This window comes from Neodiprion lecontei, chromosome 2 (genome assembly GCF_021901455.1).
Source record: "Neodiprion lecontei isolate iyNeoLeco1 chromosome 2, iyNeoLeco1.1, whole genome shotgun sequence".
NCBI lineage: Eukaryota > Metazoa > Arthropoda > Insecta > Hymenoptera > Diprionidae > Neodiprion > Neodiprion lecontei.
The window spans coordinates 14,194,747-14,219,360 of NC_060261.1; the positions used below are offsets into that span (position 1 = coordinate 14,194,747).

Here is a 24,614-nt window from a genome sequence, read left to right on the forward strand (position 1 = left end):
ACAAATTTAGATGAAATTTCTGATTACGAATCTGAATTCAAAATTTCAAAATTCCAAATGGCGGATCCAATATGGTGGAGCGAAATCCGAAAAGTCATTTGATTTCGATAAAACTTTTTACTCATGGGTTTTCGAGGCTGCTGATTACGAATCTGAACTCGAAATTAAAAAAATCAAAATGGTGGATCCAATATGGCAATATCAAGTACCTTTCGGGGTCGTGTTCCATCATATTGGATCCGCTTTGAATTTTCCAATTTTGAGTTCAGATTGGTAATCAACGATCCAAAAACACCCCCTTTACTAAATTTCATGTAAATCCGTTTGTTAGATTTGATGTATATACCTCTGGAAGGATTGAATGCGGAAATCCATCCTCTTGGGGGCACAGGTTAGAGTTGAGATAAAAATCTAAAGAAAAATATGAAATTATTTTTAAATCGTGTCGAGCTGGTTTGGGGGGTGAGCCGGTCAAAATTCAAAAATGAACTTTTCAAGGATCACTCTATTGTGTACGCATTCCAATAGTTATGTATCAATGATAAAAATCTGATGTCCAAATTTCAGAAGCACTTCACGTCGCTCACTTAATGGCAGCGCATGGCTATTTCTTTCCGATCGACGACCACTGCCTTACTGTAAAAAATGACAACACCTTCTATAGGTTTCAAACTCCGTACTTTTGGCCGTCAAATTGTTGGGAGCCGGAAAACACTGATTACGGTAATCACCGATCATAGATCTTTTTTATTAGTAATCTTTAGTACATATTTGATCTTGTTCCAAGGGGTGTTTCAACAGAGCAAGAATTTACACCATGATTGCATATTTCGTGATTACTTACATTTTATAGAGTGATTACGAGAGATTACTTGACAAATAAATCCTACTTTTCTAAGATTTCTTAAGATTACAAAAAGACTCATGTAATCCTAAATGATTTCTCATTACTAACTAATGATTACTTTGACGGTTACTAATACGGAATTTTATCTTAATATTACACCTTTCAGTGTGATTTCAGAGATTGCAAAGTGATTTCGGAGATTACGAAATCATTTCGAATGATATTGACACCTGAACCACTTCAATGAAACACCCCTTGTGTTGTTCTTTTTTGACGAAGCTTTGTACAGTCGAGCCCTTTTCTATGTAGTAAGTGATTATATTGTTCCAGCCGTTTATCTGTGCAAACGAACAATGCAGAACAAAACAAGATTAGAGTTGGCTGATTACGAAGCGGAGAATTTGGCCAGGCTGCAAAAAATATTTTCCAGGAAGTGGGAATTCATATTTATGCAAGCAGAAGCCCAAAGTAAGGTTGACAAGAAACGGGACAAACTTGAACGCAAGGTTTTGGATAGTCAAGAGCGAGCATTTTGGGATGTTCACAGGCCTATGGTAAGATCTATCGGTGTTGCATGGTCAAAAAAATTCTTTAATCATTTGTGATAAATAATTATTCTTCGAATTTCAGCCTGGATGTGTAAATACAACAGAATCTGATATTAAAAAGGCATGCCGCAGTAACAAACCCGCAGCAAAGCCCAGCAAACACCTACAGCTAGGTGTTGGAGGAGGAAGAATATCGCCGAGTCACACAGATTCTGATCTCAGCTCTCCAACCGATACGTTGCAGAATGAGATCACGATGTTGAAGCAGAGATTGGATCGTCGAAATATTAAAGTCTCAAAAGTCGCCGAAGCGTGAGTGATTTCAAAATATTTCTGACGCACTTGAGTCACTTTTACAATCGATTCCTACCAATTGCAAGATTGTAAAATCCTAATTCATCACAATTCTTTAATATAGTAAAGAAAACGGCCAGTATGAGCTTAGAGATAAACGACACCCTGTAAATTTTACGAGGTTGCAGTTAGTAACGTTATCGTAACGAAACATCGAGGGAAAAATCAGGATGTTCTTATTTTTACAATGACTTTAAAGGAACTAACATTTAAAAATGTGAGCATGTCTTATTTTATTACAGTTTACTGAATTTCAAACAATCCTAAAAACGCAAAATAACGGTTTTTCATAAGCATGAATCGTAACGATAACATTACTAACTTCAATATGATCAAATTTACGTTGGATTAAGAACCAACTATACCCATTTGTTTTGCAATGTATAAACTCTGAAGTATTAGAATTTGTGTAAAGGTGTAATTATATCTCAGCTGCTCCAGCTGTCATTTTGGTTGGCGTAAAATAACATTTGATATTCAACGAGCTACGAAAACCCGTTTAGAGCCGTATTTAAGGTTACACAAGTGTTTCTTATTGCGGCGATTCTGATTTTGCGCCTTAGTTAACATTTGCCTGATGAATATCGTTAAAAATAATGTTTCCCTCTGTAATGCGAACCTAAAATTGTAGCATTTTATTTCACGTTAAACATTTGTTTACCTACTGAAAGAATAAATTTTTCTATCAAATATTTGATAGATTCCTTTCAGTTTCCATGAATTCAACCCGCAAAGATTATTTGTACGTGTATATACGTATTGCAAAAAGAAACTGGTATGATTGACTCTTAGAAGCATGCTAGAGTCAGTCTGAACAGACCGAGTAAAATGTCACTTTTCCTATTACCAGAGCCTATGCAACGTTGATCTAAAACATTTGCACCTAGTGCAACGTTATATGCAATGCCGAACACAAACGTTCAAACAAATATTTGGTTTATGTAAAAATAATCTCAGAAAATATGTTCCTATAATTGAATTACCATTAATTGCAAGCATTAATTTTTATGAGGCTATTCTCACTTACAATAAAAAAGTTTTCGATTGTTCTTATTTGACATTACATGTAAAGTCGTGGTGTATGCGAAATTTTTACGTCAGCGATGCGTGAACTTTTATAATACAATAGTCGGAACAAGTGACATTTTACTCGATCGGTAGATACTAATATAGCATCTTCTTAAGCATCGCATCGCGCACAAAATCTCTGAAAATAACGTCGTTATGTGCGCAATTGCTGTTGAAACAATCAAAGCCCAGCAAAATATATTATCTGTTATCATCAGAACTGCTTTGTATTCGGAAATGCTAAGATGTTGGCCGGTAGCAGTCAGACATTTGTTGAACAGACAATTTTCCAATCAGCCTATTACATCTTACTACTCTACAATTGGCATTATATTTGTCGTATATTTAAGAGAAATTTACTGATGTTAACTTTTTACTCTGGTAACGGAAACGGCTGGGCCAATTCTATGAATAATATCAAATGAGGATAATCGTTCCAGAACAGCGTACCCATAACACTACTGTATGATTTTACAGACTGATCAATTATTTTGAGCAATACGCGGAGTATGATCCATTCTTCACCCAACCAGAGTTCACCAATCCATGGGTTTCGGATAATCCGGAGATGTGGGAACAGGAAAAAATAGCGTAAGTTTACGTTGTTATAGAATAATTGCGGACATGTTTGTCTGTATTTGTTGAGTTCCCTTTTTTTTCATACCGTAGTGTTCAGTCATTTTTTTCATTAACTTGTACATCACAGAAAAGAAATATCTGCTAGACGGGTGAAACGATGGGCTTTCAGTCTACAAGAATTACTTCAAGATCCAATTGGCAGAGAACAGTTCGTGCGTTTTTTGGATAAGGAATTTAGTGGAGAAAATTTGAAGTATGTATATTTGAAGAATAATACATCAATAGTCATTGTAGTCAACTGTCACCAAATGTTATATCTGAGGAAGCATGTTATTGGTGGCATATTTATTACCGATTTCTTTTATAGATTTTGGGAAGCTGCACAGGAATTGAAAACCTTACCTCAGCGTGACGTTCAAGCTAGAGTTCAAGAAATTTGGGATGAGTATTTAGGTACTGATGCCAGCTGTCCGATTAACGTTGATTCAAGATCGTATGATTCCACTAAGAAGAACTTGGAACAGTCAGACAGATGGAGTTTCGACATCGCTGCTGTAACTATTTTCACACATACTATTACATTGTATTGTTTTCATGGCAGAATTCAGAGAAGATTATCGAAAATTAAGTCTAATCTGATTCAAACTTAACTACTACTATAAATTTATTACAATCCAAATCATGATTTTCTGCCACGTTCAACTTATCAAGTCACTATCAATAATCTGTCTATCCTCAATTTAACATTCTTGTTCCAATAATATTTCCATCAGCTGACGAAAAATATTAACACTCACTGTAACATTTTGTACTCAGGCTCACGTCTATCACCTGATGAAAAGTGATAGTTATTCGAGATATCTACGCTCGGAAATGTACAAAGATTTTCTCAACGGTTCCAAGAAAAAAGTAAGATTTCATTGTTTATATTCATGACTCACTGCCCATGTAGTTCATTGGTGTTACTTTCACCTTCTGTTTCAGACATCAGTAAAAGGTATTCGTTCCATTGTGTCGTTCACCGCTCGCAAGGATGCTACAGGATCTTAACTGATACATGTAATAATTTTTTGTGTAGTGCGATGTTTAAATTTTAAGTCTCCATTGACATTCGAGCTTATAGACTGAAGAACACGACGATGCATAGTAATTTTTTTCGTTTTGCATTACAGATAGGCTTTGAATTTGTTATACTACACCTGCTGGGTTGAAAAATTTGCAGGAGGGTGCTGCTGCAGTGGAATTTCAATGATATTCTTGATAATGCAATTCTGATATTTTCCTTATAGGGTGTCGGGAAAGGGGGGGAGGGGGGGAGGGGGATCATTATTGCCGAATGATGTGATATAATTATAAAACGGTGTTATTGTTATATGAATAAATGAAGTTGATGCCAGGAAGATTGAAATAGAAAGGAATAAGAAAATTACGAACCTGACAGAATATTCACTGATATAGTAATTTCGCCAATATGTACACTCATTCGCGTATCCAGTATACACATAGATTTGTACACACACTGGAGGTCTACACAACATTGAGGAAACCTAGCCCACTGCCGACAATTGCAAATATATATTTTTTGAGGTGTATGAATTCTATGGAAAAATATTTTATTGTGAGTTCAACTGTATTTTAATTAATTATTCATTATCGTTAAGAGGAGTTGGAAACTCGACCAGGACATTTGATAGATCGATTGATGTTCTTACTGTTCACAGAAGAACACAGCTACGTGAATATCGAATTGCAAAAGTCAAATTGTATAAATATATAGAAATGTACAACCCATGAGAAAATCAAATTATGCTCACCAGAGAGAGAAGCTGTTTTTCAAATTTAGAGTGCAAACATTAAGAAACAATCTTTCTAATTTCTAAGCATTTATATATAAATGTGGATGTATATAATTCGACATACAAGAAAAAAAGAAATTTTGATGACTCAACTTAAATACTGCAGCAAAACAAGAAAGACTTTAAGAAACATATAATATTAAACAATGAACTACAAATTTTTTCGCGATATTATTTAACAATAAGTCACAAAGCGCTACGCTGGACAGTGGCTGCGAACAGTCGACTGGAAAAAATATACTGATCACTTTTAATCCTCGGTAATATAGCCGGGTACTTAAAGTTGTTGTGATTATAGTTGCTGACTAGACAAATTGAATGTATGTATGATAGGCTGTAGAGTGTATAAACATTTACGTGTATAATCAAAGAATGCTCATGTGGCCGATACACATTAGAACATTTGTTATATTAAATATAATAAATGAATATAATACTATACAGCTATACACTTATTGTGCAGGAAACCTGCTTGCTTATACGGGCATATTACCAATTTCAAGGTGATACTGTACGTGTATAATTGCTTATCAACAATATTTATAGAAAAACGGCATCCGTATAGAAATATAATGCAATACGCAGGTATCCTGTGCATAACAATTATTATTGTTGATCTAGCTTGTCCATACCTGAGCTTGTTGATAGATATTTATATATACATATACCTAACAGTTGATTACGGTTTCATCCAATGTGGTAATCAACGGTGTATAAGCATCCGTGTGTATATAGTGTTAGTGAATATGGTTGTACAATTCCGTCTTAGAAACGACTAAAAACATTTGTTAGATTATCGTATATACATACGTATACCTGCACACATTAAAAAAGCACATTCCATGGTTATTTTCACATTTTTTGAGTGAAAAACAGCATACTTGTTTCATTATAATATCACGTTTTTGGTTTCAAACATGCCCTAGTATATTGAGCTGAATCAGCTGGATGTCATTTTTCTTACACGTAAACAAATTATGTATATACGATCGTGTCATTTTATTATTAGTCAGCTCAACAACACTTGCACGGAACGTAATGTAATGAACATGATCAATGTATTTTTTTGAACTTAGGGATAGTGTTGTGGAGAACTATTTGAATTTCAACTATGCGGCTATTGCTAAGCATTGCTAGATCAACATATGTGATGATTGTAATAGAATTCGTGAAAAAGTGATTATCCTGAACGGAATATCCTGAAAATATTAATCCTGAACGGAAAATCACTTTTTTTCCTCATGTAAGCGTAGTGTGAAAAGACATATAGGACTAGACGCGAAAGTTTATAAAAAGTATTTGCTGCCTGATTGGTTGCACGTTCTCGAGAGATCAGAGAATATATATATATTTATGAAGTAAAATGCATCCTGTGGTCAGAAGGCCCAAAGTCGACTGAATTATTTATTCAGTGTTCATCAAATCACGCACGTCAGCATATAACTAGTCTATATAATTAATAGCTTGAAGAACACGGTAAACTATATTTACAATTGTATATCAATCTTATTTGTGTCAAAGAAAAAGAAAAAAGAAAATACTGATCAAAGTTAAGGGGATATATCCATTATTGGGCATATGAAAATTCATTCAATTTGCTATTATTCTAGAAGAACAAAGATTGCCTGCATTCAAAGACGTATCTTTGTAGCCAATTGTTGAGTGTTCACTCGTTATTTAATTATTTTCTTCATTTTGATCACAATCACAAACTATAAAGTCAAATTTACTCTCACGCGACTACTGACTATCTACCTTTAAAAATCTTGTATGCATTTCGTATGATTTAATGGCGCTTTCAAATTGTCTACACTAAAATGGATGGATCCCCTTAAGGTAATAAAATACGTAAAGTAGTAATTTTATGATACGTCCTGCACCCGGGATATCGGAATTGAATGTGCGATGCAATATAATACGGGTCGATAATGATTTTATAAATATGATGTCTAAAATGTGTATTTTGAACTTAAGAACTATTGTCTAGTGTAATTAGGAATATAACTTATTTCCATTTTTTCTGAATTATTCCTCGTGAATCTTAAGAGGCAGAATTAGGATATTAATCAATTAGGACAGTTTAAGGATAATAATTATTACTCCAATGATCCTGTTATGCACAAAAATCCGTGACTACTGAATAAGTTAAGATCTAAAACAGTCTCAAAACCTACACAGAAGTATCAATACCTTTAGATATTATCATCCCGTTGCACCCATACTAGGATCATTTATTATATGGAGAAATTTTATCGGAAAGTAATTGTTTTCTTTTTGTTGCATTAAGAATTGAACAACTAATGTATTCACAACTGAGCACTTCAAAAATGGGGGCTAACATTGAACAGTCTGTAGCTACTATTCGCGGGCATGTATCCCGATTAATAAAGCGGTTACAATAAACAATGGTTTGTTTTATCCAGCGATATACATATATACACAAACACAATTATAATTTCATTATATTTATTATAACTAACATCATAAATCGACAAATAGTTTTTTAAATAAAACTTTACTTTTGCTCAAATCTCGTGTATAATTTTTGTATCAACTAGAGGTCCACAAAAAGCGTTGTAATTACTTACCCTGTGCCTAGTTTATTTTTTTGTACCAAAATTTATCACGTGAATGCATTTCTTGCTTCCGTGTTTCAGAAACGGCATTTACTGCAATGAGATGAGATGTCAATTGTAAAAGATAGAATAACACGTAAAATGATTGAAGAAACTATAGAGCTGGTACAGCACGCAAGTAATATGACTGTTATTGTTAAAAAAGTAAATCGAGGACGTTTATGATTTGCAATATGCCAACAAAGTTGAACGTTCAGTAGAATGGCTAATACTTTCTTCTAACACGGTTATTCGATCTTAAGTATGTTACACACATACCATTCACATGCCTTTAGTCAGCATAAAGTTACCTCTAATCAAAACCCGCGCCCAAACTCTGCCAGCGACAGTGGGGCCTCTAGCGCACTTTCACATGCACCTACTTTTTGCGATTGCGCGGCAAATATGGCGGGAAAACTTCGCCGGCGTCAGTTGTTCCCAACGTGCTGCTGTGTTTAGTCGAAGTCCAGTTGTTTCATCACTTTAACTTTGGCGGTTGATTATTGTCGGTGGTAAACCAAGTCAAGAGTAAAAATGCCTACGAAAGTAAATAGAGACTACACAAAAGACAAAGGTGAGCTGCTTAAACCAATTAGTAATTTAACCCTGTAGTTTATTGATCAATTGATAATTCGATAACCTCAAACGTAGTGTTGTTATTTTCCAAGCTGCATTTGAAGCACTCGCAGTTCTGACTATTAGTTAAAATCGATTAGCGAAGAGAGTCAGTCAACGGCATTGTGTTGAGCCGTGCAACAAGGAAACTGAGATAAAAGTTCAAATTTAAAAAACAGTCAAAATTCCCTAAGAAGGCTTACAGGGTTGTCGTATGGGAACAATCTCTCCTCGTTGTTATTCTTGACAGTTGAATCTGTTCAGGGATCTGATGTCTTCGTAAAGTCAATTGCATATTGATTTTAATTACTCAGTTAACTTGTTCGCTGTTGCTTGTTGCACAGTAGAATGACCGCCGGATCTCTCCTTTCCCAGCTGACTTGTTTAATACATATATCAAGTCTCTGACGGTGACACACACTGGCAGCATAATTGATACTATAATGGTTGGTTTACAGTTGGATTGTTCACCGAGTTTTGCAAGTTGGTTCATTTTGGAAGTTCCAACAAATTGTATAATATTCACTAATAGTTTATCACTAACAGTGTAATGATACTGAAGCAATTTCTCAGTCGTTCTGGTTCTTGTGTTTTATTGTGTTGACTAAAAAATCTCAAGAAGAAATTTTATGTGGAATGAATCCAAGCAATTAAACTAGGAAGTCCCCACAAAGTCTTCTTTCAGAATCTTAGATGTTTCAACGATTGTCGATGAAGTTTGTAAGAATTCCAGTTCGTCTCTTTTAAGAACACCTACAGAGAGAGAAGATTTGCTGATTTTGATGAATTTTTATCCAACAAATTCATAATAAAATGTATTAATTTTTTTTGCAACTCACATAGGGCTAAAATACAATTTCTAACAGATATAAGAAAATTCCAATAAAAAAATACTAATTTGTCTTTCCAGATAAATGCTGTTACACTAGATTAACTAGTGTCATACATTCCTAAAGTTAATTATTGTTACCGAAGATCAATTTTGTTGACTTGGAATTTTTTGTCTTTAGTCTGTGAATGATTGAAGACAAAGCTTTGAGCGAAAAACAAACTATTTCGCTGAGAGATTAACTACTGGGTGGCCACTGGTCAGGGAAAACTGGAATGTCAGAGAATTTTTCAATTAGTTGGAGAATTTTGTGTGGCATGGAAAGAAAAAGAATAAAGCTTCCCTCACGAAGAACCTAAATTCTAAGAACAAATTTTTCTCATGTGCTCAGTTCCATGACCATTAAATAAATCATAAACATATTTTTGAATACTGATTGATTGGGAGCTTTATTTATTAGATACTCGAATTGACCCTAATAGTTCAGATTTTAGTCAGGGAAAAATTATAATTTGGTCAGGAAAAGTTTGAGAAAAGTCACAGAATTTTTTTGACTATCTTTGGTAGCTGCCATGAACTATGAATAAAATCACAAATAAATAATAAAACTTGGAAAAATTACATTCACAAAAGAAATTGCAAATAACTTAACCACTCTATAGGTACCTCGTGTGTATCTTGTAGTTTTCAATAGCAATAGATCACGATGATTTAAAAAACCTCTGGCGGTGGGGTATCGAAAACCAAACTCATTGGAACCTCTGCTGTGTGATCTCGGTGTAACTTGTGCACAATAACTGGTGGTATGGTATATATGGTATATATATAATATGGTTTAGAAATAAGCTTGCGTCGTCATCGACATAACTTAAATGGTTTTAATCAAAGTTATTAGATTCAGCCACTCACATTAACTCCCAACTTTAACTGTATAACGGAATTAGAATTGATATTTGTTAAGGTGATGCACAAGGGTCTGAACAGTTTGAAATGCTTCCTTCAGGTAGTATAAACTGAAATTGTGTCATGGACTGAATGCGGCAATAATCCATTATCTCTATTTTGACATTAAGTAATTTTCACCAATACTGAGTGACTCACACCAAGTACCTGATCTTTGTTACAGAACAGCTCAAGCAGTTCTTTGCCGAGTATGCGAAAATGGATGATAAATCAGGCGATAAGACGTTTAAATATCGCACTCAACTCACCAATATTGCTCATAGAGAGCAAGTTGCATTTATCATTGAACTTGACGACGTCGCTGAATTTGATGACGAATTGGCTGAAGCTATACAATATAATACTCGTCGTTATACTACATTAGTATCAGAGGTACAATGAGAGAAGAGTAATCATTGAAAGCATTTCTCTTATTTTTGACAGAAAACTGTTAGTAATTTTCAAAGCTTGTAGCTGCTATTTGTCAAGTCAACTTATAAAATTGAACAGAGCCTTCAGAAAACTAATACCCAATTTCACCTTGGAAGTCCGCACTTTGTTTATACAGAAACAATTTGTGTCATTCTGTGTCAGATGGGATGAAAATTCGTAATATTAATATGCAACAATAGATTTTTCAGAAAAATCTCTATTAAACAGTATAAAATTGTTCAAAATTTAGTAAAACGATATGATGCAAAACATAATCACATTTTTCAAATGCAAACCCTTCAGTTTAATTCCTAAGTTACAAAATGATGTTTTTCAATGTTACGAATTTCAATCTCATCCTTTAGATAGTCCAGGAAATGTTACCCGACTTTAAAGAAAGAGTCGTACCACCTAAAGATTCATTGGATGTTTATATTGAGCATCGTTTGTTGATGGAGCAACGCAACAGACATCCTGGAGATCAGAGGGACCCAAGAAACAATTATCCACCAGAGCTCATGCGACGATTGTGAGTAATGCATTGATCTAACAACTGTAATATCTATAATTTTTCACCACTTAAGTAGGGAAACGGTCATTATATTTGTTGGTGTCTCAAGAATCATAGTTCGTGAAATAATTCTGTTTGTTTTCTGTGTGTTCACAGTTGTATCCTATTTCGATAGGTTTATTTAATACGTAAATTTCTTTAGTATTTTCTTAGTAGCCTGCTTCTTAGTTGAAATTTATTTTGTTCTTGAGTAGAAGTACGTACTACACACTACCAATCGAGTATCACTTATTTGCTCCAAATACAATGACTTCAATTCAACGATTTTGATTTAGTTAGTTTGTCAAAATAATTTAGTCAAGCGAATTCCTTGATTCGACAAAATTCTTTCTTGTCGCGATCGAATGAAATATTGATTCGAGTGAACCTTTTAATGTTTTACCGAAATTGAGTCAACTAAATATCATTTCATTTGAAGTTTACGTATTGTTCCTCCAAGTCACATGTTTGTTGACAAAAACAATTAAGTACTTCAAATAAAATGAGTACATGAATCTAGCCAACAAAAAATTTACATCAATTAATGCTGTACTTTGTTGATCTAACCGGAGCTTGTTTGGTGTAACTAGTTGGATCAGTTGCAATAATTTTTTTACTAGGTAAAACAAACACCACATACTTTAAAATAAGTAGAGAATATATTCATCGTAAACATCAGTATACTAGTACGATAAACAGCCACTAGGTGGTGAACTTTCTCAGTACGGAAGTAGCTTCAGAGATAGTTATAAAACCGGGTAGTTGGCTAAGAAGTTTGATACGGATAATGGAAGAGAAATTTATCATCAGAGGTATTAAAACATTTGAGAGCACAATGTCAAGTTTAGTGTTGACATTCTATGTCGGTTTCGGCAAATACCTTTTTTGACATTCGTACCCTAGAGACAATATTGTGTACTCAATCATTCTCATACATAAAAATATAAGTAATCCAAAGCTACTGGAAATTACGCGTAACATCAATCACAAAGAATGTTTGATGCTGCTGGTAATGATACAGGTTGTCAGGATTAACATCATATCCGATACAAAACACACTTATTTTAAGACAAACGCTGAAAACCCTGTAGGATCAACCCAGAGAAGTTGAATTGAGTCTACGTAATGCCTCCCTGAAAATCAACTAACTTTTACTTTTCCATAAATTTCCTGTACATTTATTACGTTTCCATCGATTGAAATAGAAATCCTATCTGTACATATCCATCTCTTTTCAGCGAAGTTTACTTCAGAGATTTCGGAGCATCTAAAGCTTTACCGGTTAGAGACATAAAAGCTGAGCACATTGGCAAATTAGTCACAGTAAGGGGTATCGTTACCCGATCCACAGAGGTTAAACCGATGATGGTCGTTGCCACTTATACTTGTGATCAATGCGGGGCAGAAACATACCAACCGGTAGGGAAAAATCATGCCGGTTCATTTTGCACAAAAGCCCCATAGGGAGCTATTCGATTTTATTTATCGTCATCTGTGGCGATTAGCAACTAATCCGAACATAGGGTTCATTGTGCATTTTCCGCACATTTAGTAAGTACTGCGAACAGCTACGACTCGCTTTTTATGCTGTAGCTCCCAATGGGGACGTTGCTCGAAATGTTCTGGTACATATAATATCGAATAGATAATTGGACTTACAATTAATGACTTTCTAAAAAGTACAGTTATTATTACTTCGCTACTCAATGTGCAGGTACTTTCGCTAAGCTTCATGCCCTTGCAATTCTGTGGAAGCGACGATTGCCGGGTCAATAAATCTGGAGGAAGGTTATCTTTGCAAACAAGAGGTTCCAAGTTCATTAAGTTTCAGGAGATCAAGATTCAAGAACATGTAAGCTCAAGTAGTCAATAGTGTAGTCAGATAATCTCTGAATAAAAGATAGAATCCTACTTGCATATTATATTGCAGAGTGATCAAGTACCTGTTGGTCATATTCCAAGATCGTTGACGATCTTCTGCCGCGGTGAAATGACAAGGCAATGTCAGCCTGGAGATCATGTAACTATTACTGGAATATTTTTACCTTTACTGAGATCAGGATTCAGGCAAATGATATCTGGACTACTGAGCGAAACTTTCTTAGAGGCACACGTAAGAATATTCTTTCATTTTGTACGAAACTCTGTAATTATTCGTGACAATTACTCTATACTTTATTCTTATACTGGAACAAGAAAATTGTACTCGATGTATAGGTAGAATTACCCTTATCGGATGAGTTCGGAAAATGTTTCGATCTCTATCGCCAAGTCTGATAAACAAAAATCAACTTATATTCATAAGAATACTATAATTGGTTACGAATAAAAAACAACCTTATTCCTCACAGACGACATTTCATGTCAAAGAATTTGGAGATAGTTAAATTTCACTAGCCACTGTTCAATTTCAGAGAGTTATTGGCATCAATCAAATAGATGCCGAGAATGACGCCTCTAACGAATTAACACCCGAAGAATTAGAACTGTTAACTGACGATGGATTTTATGATAAACTGGCGTGTTCTTTGGCGCCAGAAATTTACGGGCATGAGGACATCAAGAAAGCTTTGTTGTTACTTCTTGTTGGTGGTGTTGATAATAAATCCAATGATATGAAAATCAGAGGTATGAAATTTTTTTTTATCAATTCTCATCGCCACAGTAACCTTAACCAATCAGTTCAATAAAATTATCCTCTGTATAAAAAACCCGAAATTTATCGAAACGCGTATTTCCAAGTAAAAACGAGTCAGTTGATTAAATAAAATTCGAAAAGAACCAAGGCTCTACTTGTATTCAATGTAACGTTTACTAAATGGTAATGGTTGTTGAAAGAGAATTTATTATCGTGAATAAGAAGTTTCTTCTCTTCAAGCACTGTGTATAAGGAGGACTATAATGTGTAGATGTTGTGTTTACCCTTTTGAATCCTTGCTTTCGATGAGAAGCCACGTAAGACAAGCAATGCCGTCTAATGAATGATATGCAGATGTGCAAATCATTTTTCTACGAGAAGAATATTGTTGAAAGAAACACAGGAAAACAAATTCGAACTCACTGGTGATGAGAGAAATTAACGACAACAGAGTCAGGGCGGCTAGGTGGTCTAGTGGAGTAAGGCTCCGGTCAAGCATCTCTAGACGCCAGGTTCGATTCCTGGCTCCGTCGTTAATTTTTCGAAATCACCAATTCTTCGAATTTACATTCTTTCAGAATTTATTATCAATGGATATTACCATAATCCAAAACTATAGGCTCCGTGCTAATGAAAAACTGCAATTTTGTGAACCCAATTATAGTTTACGGGCTCACAGTTGGCTATCGAAGTGGCTAGCTATTCCGGCGCTTTATTTCGACTCACCGAGTTTAGCACACTTATATGTATACACTTATTTGATCTTGTGAATGAGTTAGAGAATGTCGAAGATTCAAATTTTTTCCACAAAGCTGTGAATGATTTTGCCACTTCGATTCGCACTTTTAACAATCAGGGTCCCATATAGATGGCTTTTCCTTACCGATAGCTGGGCAGCGATCATAATCGATGTAACATACACAGGTAACATCAATATTTGTTTAATGGGAGATCCTGGAGTAGCAAAGTCACAGCTGTTGTCATATATAAATCGGTTGGCATCACGATCTCAGTACACAACAGGACGTGGATCATCAGGTGTTGGTCTAACCGCAGCTATTCTGAAAGATCCATTGACGGGTGAAATGACGCTCGAAGGTGGAGCCTTAGTTCTGGCTGATCAAGGCGTATGCTGTATCGACGAATTTGATAAAATGGCAGACGCAGATCGAACTGCTATTCACGAAGTTATGGAACAGCAGACAATTTCAATAGCTAAGGCAGGGATAATGACATCCCTGAATGCGCGGGTGTCGATATTAGCTGCTGCCAATCCCGCCTATGGCAGATACAATCCAAAAAGGACTATCGAGCAAAATATTCAATTGCCCGCTGCCTTGTTGTCTCGATTTGATTTACTTTGGTTGATTCAAGATCGAGCAGACCGAGATAACGATCTACGGTAGGTGAATTGTCTCCGGTATTTTGGTTAAATAACCTAAGTGTTGCACACTTTGTAGTTATAAAAGCAATCAAACATATTGTATCTTAAGTGCTGTGCCATTTACTCACGAACTGTAGCATATTGTTACTATTTTCACTGGCAGCAGTCAGTTTTAATTTCAATATAAGGTACTGTTATTCCACTCTAGAGGTGTTGAAATTTCAAATATATGGTTTTTTTGCAATCATTTATAGGCTGGCAAAACACATTACCTACGTACATCAACATTCTGTGCAACCACCGACTAAATCAGCAGCCTTCGATATGAAAACAATGAGAAAGTACATCGCTCTTTGTAAAAAAACGCAACCAGTTATAACTGAGGATCTCACAGATTTTATAGTCAGTGAGTATAATTCTTATTTTATAACATCGAAGTTAGTATCCACCTCAGCGGTTTTTGCGTTTAAAGTATATAATATATTTATATTTTATGAAATAGCCATTGTCAATACCTTCCAATTATTCTGCGAGGTTTGTTCCTGTTAGCAAAATACTAAAGCTTGGAGAAGACAGTCTTCAAGGAAACTAAACGTTTCAAAAAATATTCGAATCGTTACGTTATGCATTCAATTTTTACTCAAGTTGCTCATTAAGTCTTGAATTTCAATATCAGGAAATGATGAGCTTTTCAAATTTTTCTTTACTACTATAAATCAGTCCCAAAAGACGGAATGGAATGGAATCGTGTTTTACAGATTCATATGTGGAGATGCGTAAAGAGGCCCGGAATAGTCGTGACATGACATTTACGTCTGCCCGGAACTTGTTGGGTGTATTGCGTATATCGACTGCTTTGGCTCGCCTTCGACTGTCTGACACTGTCGAAAAAGACGATATTTCGGAAGCAATTCGTTTGATTGAAATGTCGAAAGACTCCATAAACCACCTTGAGGTGCGCACAATCAGACCCCAGAATCCAGTTGACAGGATATATGCCCTGATCAGGGATTTAGCGGGAACTGACAAGACTGTAAAAGTTTCGGACATTTTTGACCGGTGCACAAACAAAGGATTCAAACCTGATCAAGTGAATGAGTGCATCGAGGAATATGAAGAACTCAACGTTTGGCAAGTGAACCAAGCCAGGACACAGATCACTTTTTTGTAAAAATAATATTTCTGCCCATGTTTTTTATTTCAAAACCAACATTAAGTTTGTACATTAGTTTAGTGTTTTTCATTATTTCAAACTTGACCCAGTATATAATGCTTGATTATGGCTCAAATTATATTATTTTTTAGCTAGCTCGTAAAAAAAATTGTATTATTTGTTTACATAATTTCACTGAAAACTTAAATCAACTAACATGAATAAAGTAAATGTGATTCCATATCCTATTTTACCTACTAAAGTCGCATCTTCGTGTATCACTTGAAAATTCACAGTGAAATGTTACAATTGTATATTCGTATAACACTCTTAATTAATTAACAGGTAAATTAGATATGATATAAGTCAAATTTATAACCACAACACTGGTGCAATTCAACGCAATCTGTGATTTTCGCAATCACATAATTATTTGTATATTCCACCATGAATTTTTAAAAATTTATTTTATTTTTAAGGTGGGGGCGTCGTCCCCGTGACCCTGAACCCGCTCCCTTGCCCGAACTTCCGCCGACCTACATCCATGTACTTCTTGTATACGTTTTGTTAAATTTCCTCTTTCCTTTTGAAGTCAATAATGTGGTCAGAGTTGCGTCGGAAATGAAGTCCCATGTGTAACACAGGAATAAAAGTCGATTATTCCCTTGTTACATAATGTATTATTTCAACCCTAATTGCTTAACCCTTTGAGTTACACATTATTGTTCCAAGTCCACTTATATAAAAATATAGTTCCTCTAGTATTTTTGGGGCAGCTGATTACGAATCTGAAATCGCATAGAGGATCGAATACGAAGGACAAAAGTTTTAAAAATCTATAGAATTCGAATATTTCAGCACAGGGATCTCTTGGGTCGCTTATAACGAATTTGCAGTCTAATTGCAATTTAAAATAATTGACATAAATTTTTGAAATTTATTAATTATAAACAAAAACTTTCGGCATATTGGATACATCATCTTGAATTTCAACAATTCGACTTTAAATTTTTTTCAGCCAATTTGTTCATAGCCATGATAATATGCAATATATCTCAATAATTACTCTCGGATTTTTGCAAACGTTGGTATGCGGTCAGAAATAGCAAAAACCCTTCCTGAAGTATGTTCAAAAAGTTCTCTAAGTATTAAAAAAAAAAAAATCGATAAGAAACAGGCGGTACGAATACTTACCGCTATGACTCGAGGATTAAATTGACTATAATTTCTCCTTGCCCAACTTTTGGTTCGGACGGTACGCCCGATCCATCCTTTAAAAAAAAAACCGCTTACCTGTGCTCCGAGAATGGTTCAGTGATCAACGAAAGGTATGCTCCGGCGAGTCGGGTATTCGGAAGCTTTCGGTAGAATGCGGTTCCGTCGGTGAGATGGCGGCACGGCCGGTCTGCTGTCGGACCGAATAGCAGCAGCGATCACAGCAGCCAGGCCAGACACGTCTGCGTCGGCGAAGGACGAAGGTCGGTGTACTCGGGGGGGTGAACGGTTTTTGAAATTGAGTTGATTTTCAGTCAGTCGTCAGTCGTGCCCAACGATTCGTGGAGTGAACGTCGCGCGGCGCCTTTGCTCACGACTCAGACGAGTCGAGCTCAGCGTTGAGTCCTCGTCGATTTTGTTGGATTTTCCAGGTGCCGTGAGATTATCCCAGGCGTAGGGTTTTCCCTCTCGCACAAAACGTTCACGATCGAACGAGCCGAGGTTCTATGTTTATATATAACTGCACGCACGTACACCCGTATATATGTATAAATTTTTTATTTTTCCATTTTTCCTGCTATTAACCGACGTTCGATAAATTAGGAACGAGGTAGAGAAGTTAAGGGGAAGAAAATAACGAATAACAAGTGATACCGGAAGTACGGAAAATCAGTTATCGGAAAAATGTGTGCTCTGCGTAGTGTGTTTGTGATTATTATATTGTGTGCGTGTCCGGGTGATGTGTTTTCGCGGACGACCAGCAGAACTGCCTGCGAGACAGTTAAACCCTTTTTTGATGGTAAAAATATCTCTATTGAGTATATGGAGGACGAGCCTTCAAAAAGTGAGTATATTCACCATCACGATACTATTAATATCAACTATTGACTATTTTCTTTACACATTCTTAACTTTCTCTATTCTCGTATTTGTTTACATTTCGCTATCCTCCAAACCCTTCCTCGAACCCATCTCCGTCACCATCGGAACCACTCGCACTCCATCGATAGGGATTATTTGATGATATACCGAAAGTTGAAACCAACCCACGAGGTGGTCCTTCGGTCGCCTGTCAACCTCTTCTTATTTTCAAACAGTTTGCGATTGAGCGCTCTCTTTGTGCGTACCACACGTATGACCCTGGCTTGCCGAAATAAACTATAATTATTGGGCTGAAGGAACCGGTGTCAACTTACGAGGTTGAAATTAGTAACGTTATCTTAACGAAACGAAATTTTTTCAATGATTTTAAAGGAACTTGGATTTCCAAATATGAGTGTTTTGTTTTGTTACGATTTACTGAATTTCAGACAATTCCAATATCGCAAAATAACGGGTTTTCCTTAGCACGAATCGTTACGATAACGTTACAAACTTCAATAATAATATGATGTCAACTTTACTCATATTTTCTTCTCGACAAATTTTCGTCAGCGATTTTCCAAGCAACCAAAGCTTTGCTCTGGCGTAATATAATAATATACTCATCTACCTATTTGCTACTTCAATTGTTCGAGTGATTGAAATAAAAAATTTGTTCACCTTAGTGAAACTGCTCCTCGTTCGTATTGTTTTGTTTTTCACTTTTCTATAATTATATAATCAGGGACTAAAATTAAAATTGTGAGGATTGACAAACATCGGACGAGCAATCGATCTGTGATGAAAAATGTTTATTTTAAAAAATTGGAATCGAAGGGGAAAGAGGACATTTCGCTGAGTTAATTTATTTCTAATAATAAGTTGACATCAGTAAACAGCGTCATCTTATCATAGTTATCGCAGCGCGTGTCTGATTGACTGACGGAAGCGCGTTGTCAATATTTGACGACTCTAAGCGTGCGATAAGTTTTAAAGCCGAGATCGTAACAATCGCGGCTGCAGGATCGACTCGTGCAGGTGACGGATAAATTTGAACTGACAAGCTTGCCAACAATCGTATTGACTGTAAAAATTTGAGTTGACACATCTACACGTTGACTTGATACCGTCACCGATATGTTAACCTTTCCATGATATGTACGCAACGCCGTACAGTCTGGTTCGTAAAATTATTTACAAAATTTGACTATCTTAAACTATCGATAACACGAATATAAGTATGTTTTGCTTCGTTACGGTTAATTTACTGAACATCGGACAATCCTGTAGTCGCAAAATGACGATTTATTCTGAAAGTGCATCGTTACATTAACGTTGTAATCAGAAATATCATACGTATGTCTATCAGCATGGCGGTGCTGACATCATATACATGTAATATATTCTCATAATGTACTACTTGATGCATCTACGCGTATACAATAAAGCAAGGTCATAGAAGCTGTAACTAAGTGCCGCGAATACAAGCGTCCCGGAAAGCTTGCGATACAAATAATACAATACGAGAAATATGTAGAAATCGGCTAGATGCAACGGTTGCATATTCTTTCAAACTTTTTATAATTCATGGTAAATTTCTTATTATACCCTGCATCTACACCTTCGACCTGAAAACTTCCGACAGTGACTAATGTGTTTGACCATCTCGACCCCCCTCAACCAGTCGTCTCTTTCTATATCCTCCTCTTAAATCCTCCGCCCCTGTTTGTGTCGACTAGGGTGACAGCCGTGACGAAGAAATAGGAGGAGTACTCACACCGTCAACGACAACGAAACTGTTAACCTGCTTACGTTGTTTCTTATCGTTTAAGGATCTGTTGTTCTCACATATTGCTATGCCAATATGGTATTCGTAGTCGCTGCCGCCGCACATTATACTTGTATAAAGGCTTGCATTAATTAAACTCAGCCTGCAGCATAATTTATGCCTGAACACTCATGATATAACGAGGGGAAACGGTGAAACTTGGCAGATTCAGCGTCCGACTGCGTATGCGCGAGCTTTGTCAAATTTTCATGCAGGCCTGGTAACCTTAAGCTTCGGCTATGAATCGCGGCTTATGAGGGTTATGGACGCGATGTAGGTAATGCGAATGATTTTAGGGTAGTCAGATCTTAAACGGTTGAAGCAGTCATTCCAAAAAGCTTGGCTATCTTTCACCGTTAACTGATCGTTGATCGTAAAAATATAATTTCAATGCGACACTTGACGCGGGAGAGTTTGACGCCATACCCGTTTCGTATAAGTTGGCTACCCTGCGGCGGTTGGCTTGCCGACCAGTCATAGAGTTCAATTATTTTGCGCATGAGTAGTCGAACACACAGCCTGAAAAGTTTCACCGTTCCCTCACGGTATTATGCATATCCAGAATAATATTCGTCGTGCTTATTCAGTCCGACCTCTACTGATCGCCATTCTTCAATTTTTCAGTCAGCTTTAGATCACCGCGTAACGACACGAAAACTGCGCCATCAAAGATCGTAGAAATTGTTATTTTTATCGGATGGCCGCCGGGCACCATACCGCAATAAGTTTTACAATCTCAAATAAAATCCCGTGCTGCGCACAGTCGAACGGCAATGGCGGGGTTTCTGCTGTTTTAACCCCCGACCGAGTCCTTTTGGCGCCACACCTGCGGTTTCCTCCAAGTCTATTGTGTTCACGCCTTCTACAGGCCATGCAGGGTATATTATTAGAGTGTGCAAAGTGTCAACAGCATGCGAACAAAAATGTGTTTATATGTATATACATACAGGCGTCTGTTTCCTCGTGAAAGACATGGTGCACGTTATATGACAATGATAATATTACATAGATCTTTCAACTGCCGTGGATGTTTGCGCACATTACGTACCACCACGGATGTATATTATACACACGACAGTTTTTCCAGGGGGCATTTTGGCCCCATCGTGTATATATACCTACTACTACGGTGGTTTGTAATCTCTCAAACTATGCGTCAAGTTGGGAGAAGCTTGTACACGTTGTACCTATTTATTTTCTCTCGCATCCCTTATCATCTCACCGTTTTTTTGCTGTCGCACTTGCAGTTCGTTTGTATTTGTAAAAGAACGTAGAGAAAATAAAAGAGAAAAAAAGAATAAATTCTTTTTTTTAACGACGCTGCAGCTTTTCTCATCGTCGGAAGTTACGTAGAAATACGTAAGAATTAAAAGCGAGTGTAGCTACCAAAAAAATATTTTAATTTCTGAATTTAATTCCTTCTTCTTCAGACCGTCACCAGTCAGAGTTATATACTCAATAAAAATACATTTCATTCATACAGGTTATATAGTTATGCATACCCTTTTCAGGATCTAAAACATTATTCATTTATTCGGCAGATGGTGAGAATAATAATTCGAATCTGAACAATAGTCGATTGTCACAAATTATTTATCCACATCAAGTGTTGACAATTTCAATGGAGTATATTTAATTCATTCTTGTTTTCTGTACTTCCAGTTCCGTGACTGAAAACCGTAAATTCGGACGAGGCTGAAGTTAGTAATGTTAACGTAACGAAATATCAGGGAAAAATCGTTACTGTACAATATTTGATTGACTTTCAAGGATTTGGTTTTTAAAAATATGAGTGTTTTGTTTATCATGGTTTATCAATTTTCAGACGATCTTAAAGATGAGAAGTAACGTTACTAACTTCATCCTTATAAATTGGGTATGGATTGTTTATCTCGTCCTGATTCCGCGATATTGCCGCCTAAGATTGAGAAAACATTTTCGAACGGCGGTATCGAAATCTCTGCAAAACGTTACCGTGTTTTAATTACCATCGTACAAGTTATTTAATTTCATTCGCAAATGTTATTTCGTTATGCAAAATGTCGCACCCATAAATGCAAATGAAATAAGGGGATGGGAAAATGGAAGCAAAAAAAAAAGAAACCGAAACAAAGTGAGAAACATGTTTTTTATTTCCGCGTGAAACCGGACGGAACAGGGAGGACGAAGATATATGGAATAGTAATAAAAGTTATCCATGGAAATCTGTGATATGCGCGTAATGTACGTACATACAATGGCGATGAATCATAACGCAAATATTTATTTATCTATTGAATACCTATAGCTACGCTCCGAAAATATATGAGCGGTGTAAAACTTATTGGGAATCGATAAAAGCGTAACGTGATAACTGATACGCAGCGAGACCGTCGAATAAACTTCAATGACAAAAATCAGTTGCTAAGGCTGCGTTTAACCCCTTCATAAATACCTGTTAAGGTAACTCACTGTTTCACGATAACCACCACGGCTATTTCAACTTTACTCCTACACGTCGGTATACCTGTAGTTATTATTTAAACTAATTGATTTAACGTTTGCGAACAATCGAGGGAAGGGAGTGAAGTCCATAGAGCCTAACTCGACAAATTGCAAAGGAACAAGAAATTCTTAACGCCGTTTTCGAAAAGAAAATCGCTCATTTCGGTCTGCTCTAATTTTGCCAGTTCATTGCGTAGGCTTAGTCGTGAATAACGACCAAAAACTCAAGAAAAATACAGTCAACTGAGAATTGTAGTCATCAGAAATAGGCAGGCAGGATTCTTGCAGTGAGAAAGTGCTGTTTCGTAATTTTGTTACGAGCAATAACCTATTCTGAAAAAAAGTCGATTAGAGACTAAAGGGCAAAGAGTACCTCACGGAAATACGATGAGTCTCTGTAGCATTTTTAGGAAAAGAAATTTCATGTAGCTCTTTGGTTAACGTCCAACTCTTATGATTACCTTAGACGTCAATCCGCTATTCCTACTTTCCCTTTCTATTTCATTCGTCGTTCCCCTGCCTCTTGGAAACTTTATCAGGCCATAATATCGGCGGTTGAGCTGTTACGACGTTTGCGAGCAAGTCTGTTACGTCGATCCTCGTGACTAGCACGTGAGCTGACGTGTCCAAGTGCAGTATGGGTTTAATACCCACCGAAAGTAATTTGGTCAAATTGCATGGAACAAGATACCGCGGAGAAATGATGTTACAAGTTTTCGTTCTGTCTTTAACCTTATGACCTATAACTGCGGAAACAATCATATTTGGTTACCGTACGTGAAACGTGGTAAACCAGAGACTCGTAGGAAATTTTAAAATCTCAAAAATTCAAGTTCTCCAGACAAGTCTTGATGACCCTTTTTCGAACCAGAATTTGATTCTCTTCAGGAGTTTAGAGCAGGTCATTCTGAGAAGACGGACTGTATCAAAGATTCCTTAGTGTTATTAGGTATGATCAAGCAAAAGATTCGGCGCATAACTTTTCCAATGTAGCATAGCTTCACTGCTACGCTTCATCGCAATTTCAGTTGTGATAGGTGGTGGTAATTCATCCGGCACTACAGAGGTTCGTTATCATGCCACATGCAGCCAGTGTCAATTGCAATGCCGAGGCCTATTTGGCACGATTCGATCAGAAGAGCGTCGAAACAATTTCAATGTCATTGGTCTAGTAATTTGGTCGGTTATAACTTGATCTACCGGTGACTAACAATAAATCTTGACGAGAATAAATGGCGGAATGATAAGATTGTTTCCTCTTCTTTCTTCACAGCTACGTGTGGCGGGTCTTGCTGCAGTTCTGACATGGAGCACCGAATCCGGAACCAGGCGAAAAGTGATTTCCAAAATTTGATGCACCATCACAGCCGGACTCTCCAAGGTCTCCTGGCGTCTACCGCAGACGCTATAAGGGGTGAGTTGACTTTATTGACTACACTTGTACCAAGATTATACTCTTTCAACAACACGAGGCGTCGTCTTACGAAGTCATCGGTTTACCGGATGCCTCGAGGGATGCATACGTCATCCGCTAAGAAAAATTCGGTAACAAAATGAACTCCAAGAAAACGATACGGCACACATTCCCGTAGACGCGGGGCGATATGGATGTACCGATGTTAAACACTGGCATAGGTGCATCTAACAGTGAACTAAATTATTGAATTCGTATCGAAAATAAAAACCACCTTATATGCATGCGGCATGTATGCCAATGTGAACCACAATTCCTTGACGCGACGACTAATTTCCTGTAATTAGTAGTGGGGAGACGGTTTTACCTTAAAAAACGTCCCATGTTAAGAGGTCTATTAAC

At 36.5% G+C, this 24,614-nt stretch overlaps 3 protein-coding genes across 7 annotated transcripts in view; all 3 read left to right on the plus strand.

Annotated features, from left to right (window-relative positions):
• LOC107223741 (regulator of G-protein signaling 7) overlaps positions 1-5,673 on the plus strand; it is a 29,003-nt gene extending 23,330 nt beyond the window's left edge. The window contains exons 5-13 of one of the 4 annotated variants that reach the window (XR_006903076.1): positions 568-723; positions 1,178-1,401; positions 1,478-1,707; positions 3,295-3,408; positions 3,524-3,649; positions 3,764-3,950; positions 4,213-4,305; positions 4,349-4,455; positions 4,569-5,673. Coding sequence is in view for 3 of the 4 variants with exons in the window: in XM_015663721.2 (XP_015519207.2) it covers positions 568-723; positions 1,178-1,401; positions 1,478-1,707; positions 3,295-3,408; positions 3,524-3,649; positions 3,764-3,950; positions 4,213-4,305; positions 4,381-4,446 (1,196 nt within the window). In the remaining variant the exon portion in view is untranslated. Of the gene's footprint in view, positions 1-567; positions 724-1,177; positions 1,402-1,477; positions 1,708-3,294; positions 3,409-3,523; positions 3,650-3,763; positions 3,951-4,212; positions 4,306-4,348 lie in introns of all 4 variants that reach the window. The other 3 variants (XM_015663721.2, XM_046732916.1, XM_015663645.2) reach the window with 3 other exon arrangements.
• A 2,442-nt stretch (positions 5,674-8,115) lies between these two features.
• On the plus strand, positions 8,116-17,081 carry LOC107225088 (DNA replication licensing factor Mcm7). 2 transcript variants are annotated; one of them, XM_015665456.2, is made up of 10 exons: positions 8,116-8,441; positions 10,438-10,646; positions 11,051-11,214; positions 12,474-12,654; positions 12,950-13,087; positions 13,166-13,348; positions 13,650-13,863; positions 14,798-15,275; positions 15,512-15,663; positions 16,016-17,081. In XM_015665456.2, the coding sequence occupies exons 1-10, from the start codon at positions 8,402-8,404 to the stop codon at positions 16,426-16,428; spliced, it is 2,172 nt and encodes a 723-aa protein (XP_015520942.1). In that variant the 5' UTR covers positions 8,116-8,401; the 3' UTR covers positions 16,429-17,081. The 2 variants fall into 2 exon arrangements, with proteins under 2 accessions (XP_015520942.1, XP_046588869.1); XM_046732913.1 differs by lacking the exon at positions 8,116-8,441 and adding an exon at positions 8,908-8,928.
• A 777-nt stretch (positions 17,082-17,858) lies between these two features.
• The window catches only part of LOC107224190 (division abnormally delayed protein), a 66,611-nt gene continuing 59,855 nt past the window's right edge, over positions 17,859-24,614 (plus strand). The window contains exons 1-2 of the mRNA XM_015664192.2: positions 17,859-18,469; positions 24,072-24,212. Coding sequence (XP_015519678.1) covers positions 18,310-18,469; positions 24,072-24,212 — 301 coding nt within the window. The 5' untranslated portion in view covers positions 17,859-18,309. The remainder of the gene's footprint in view (positions 18,470-24,071; positions 24,213-24,614) is intronic.

Bases quoted from the DNA above. Each gene is read 5' to 3' on its own strand.
- LOC107225088 (XM_015665456.2), top strand. From the start codon at position 8,402: ATGCCTACGAAAGTAAATAGAGACTACACAAAAGACAAAG. The intron at 15,276-15,511 runs GTAGGTGAATTG...AATCATTTATAG, and splicing joins GACCGAGATAACGATCTACG to GCTGGCAAAACACATTACCT. The intron at 15,664-16,015 runs GTGAGTATAATT...CGTGTTTTACAG, and splicing joins TCTCACAGATTTTATAGTCA to ATTCATATGTGGAGATGCGT.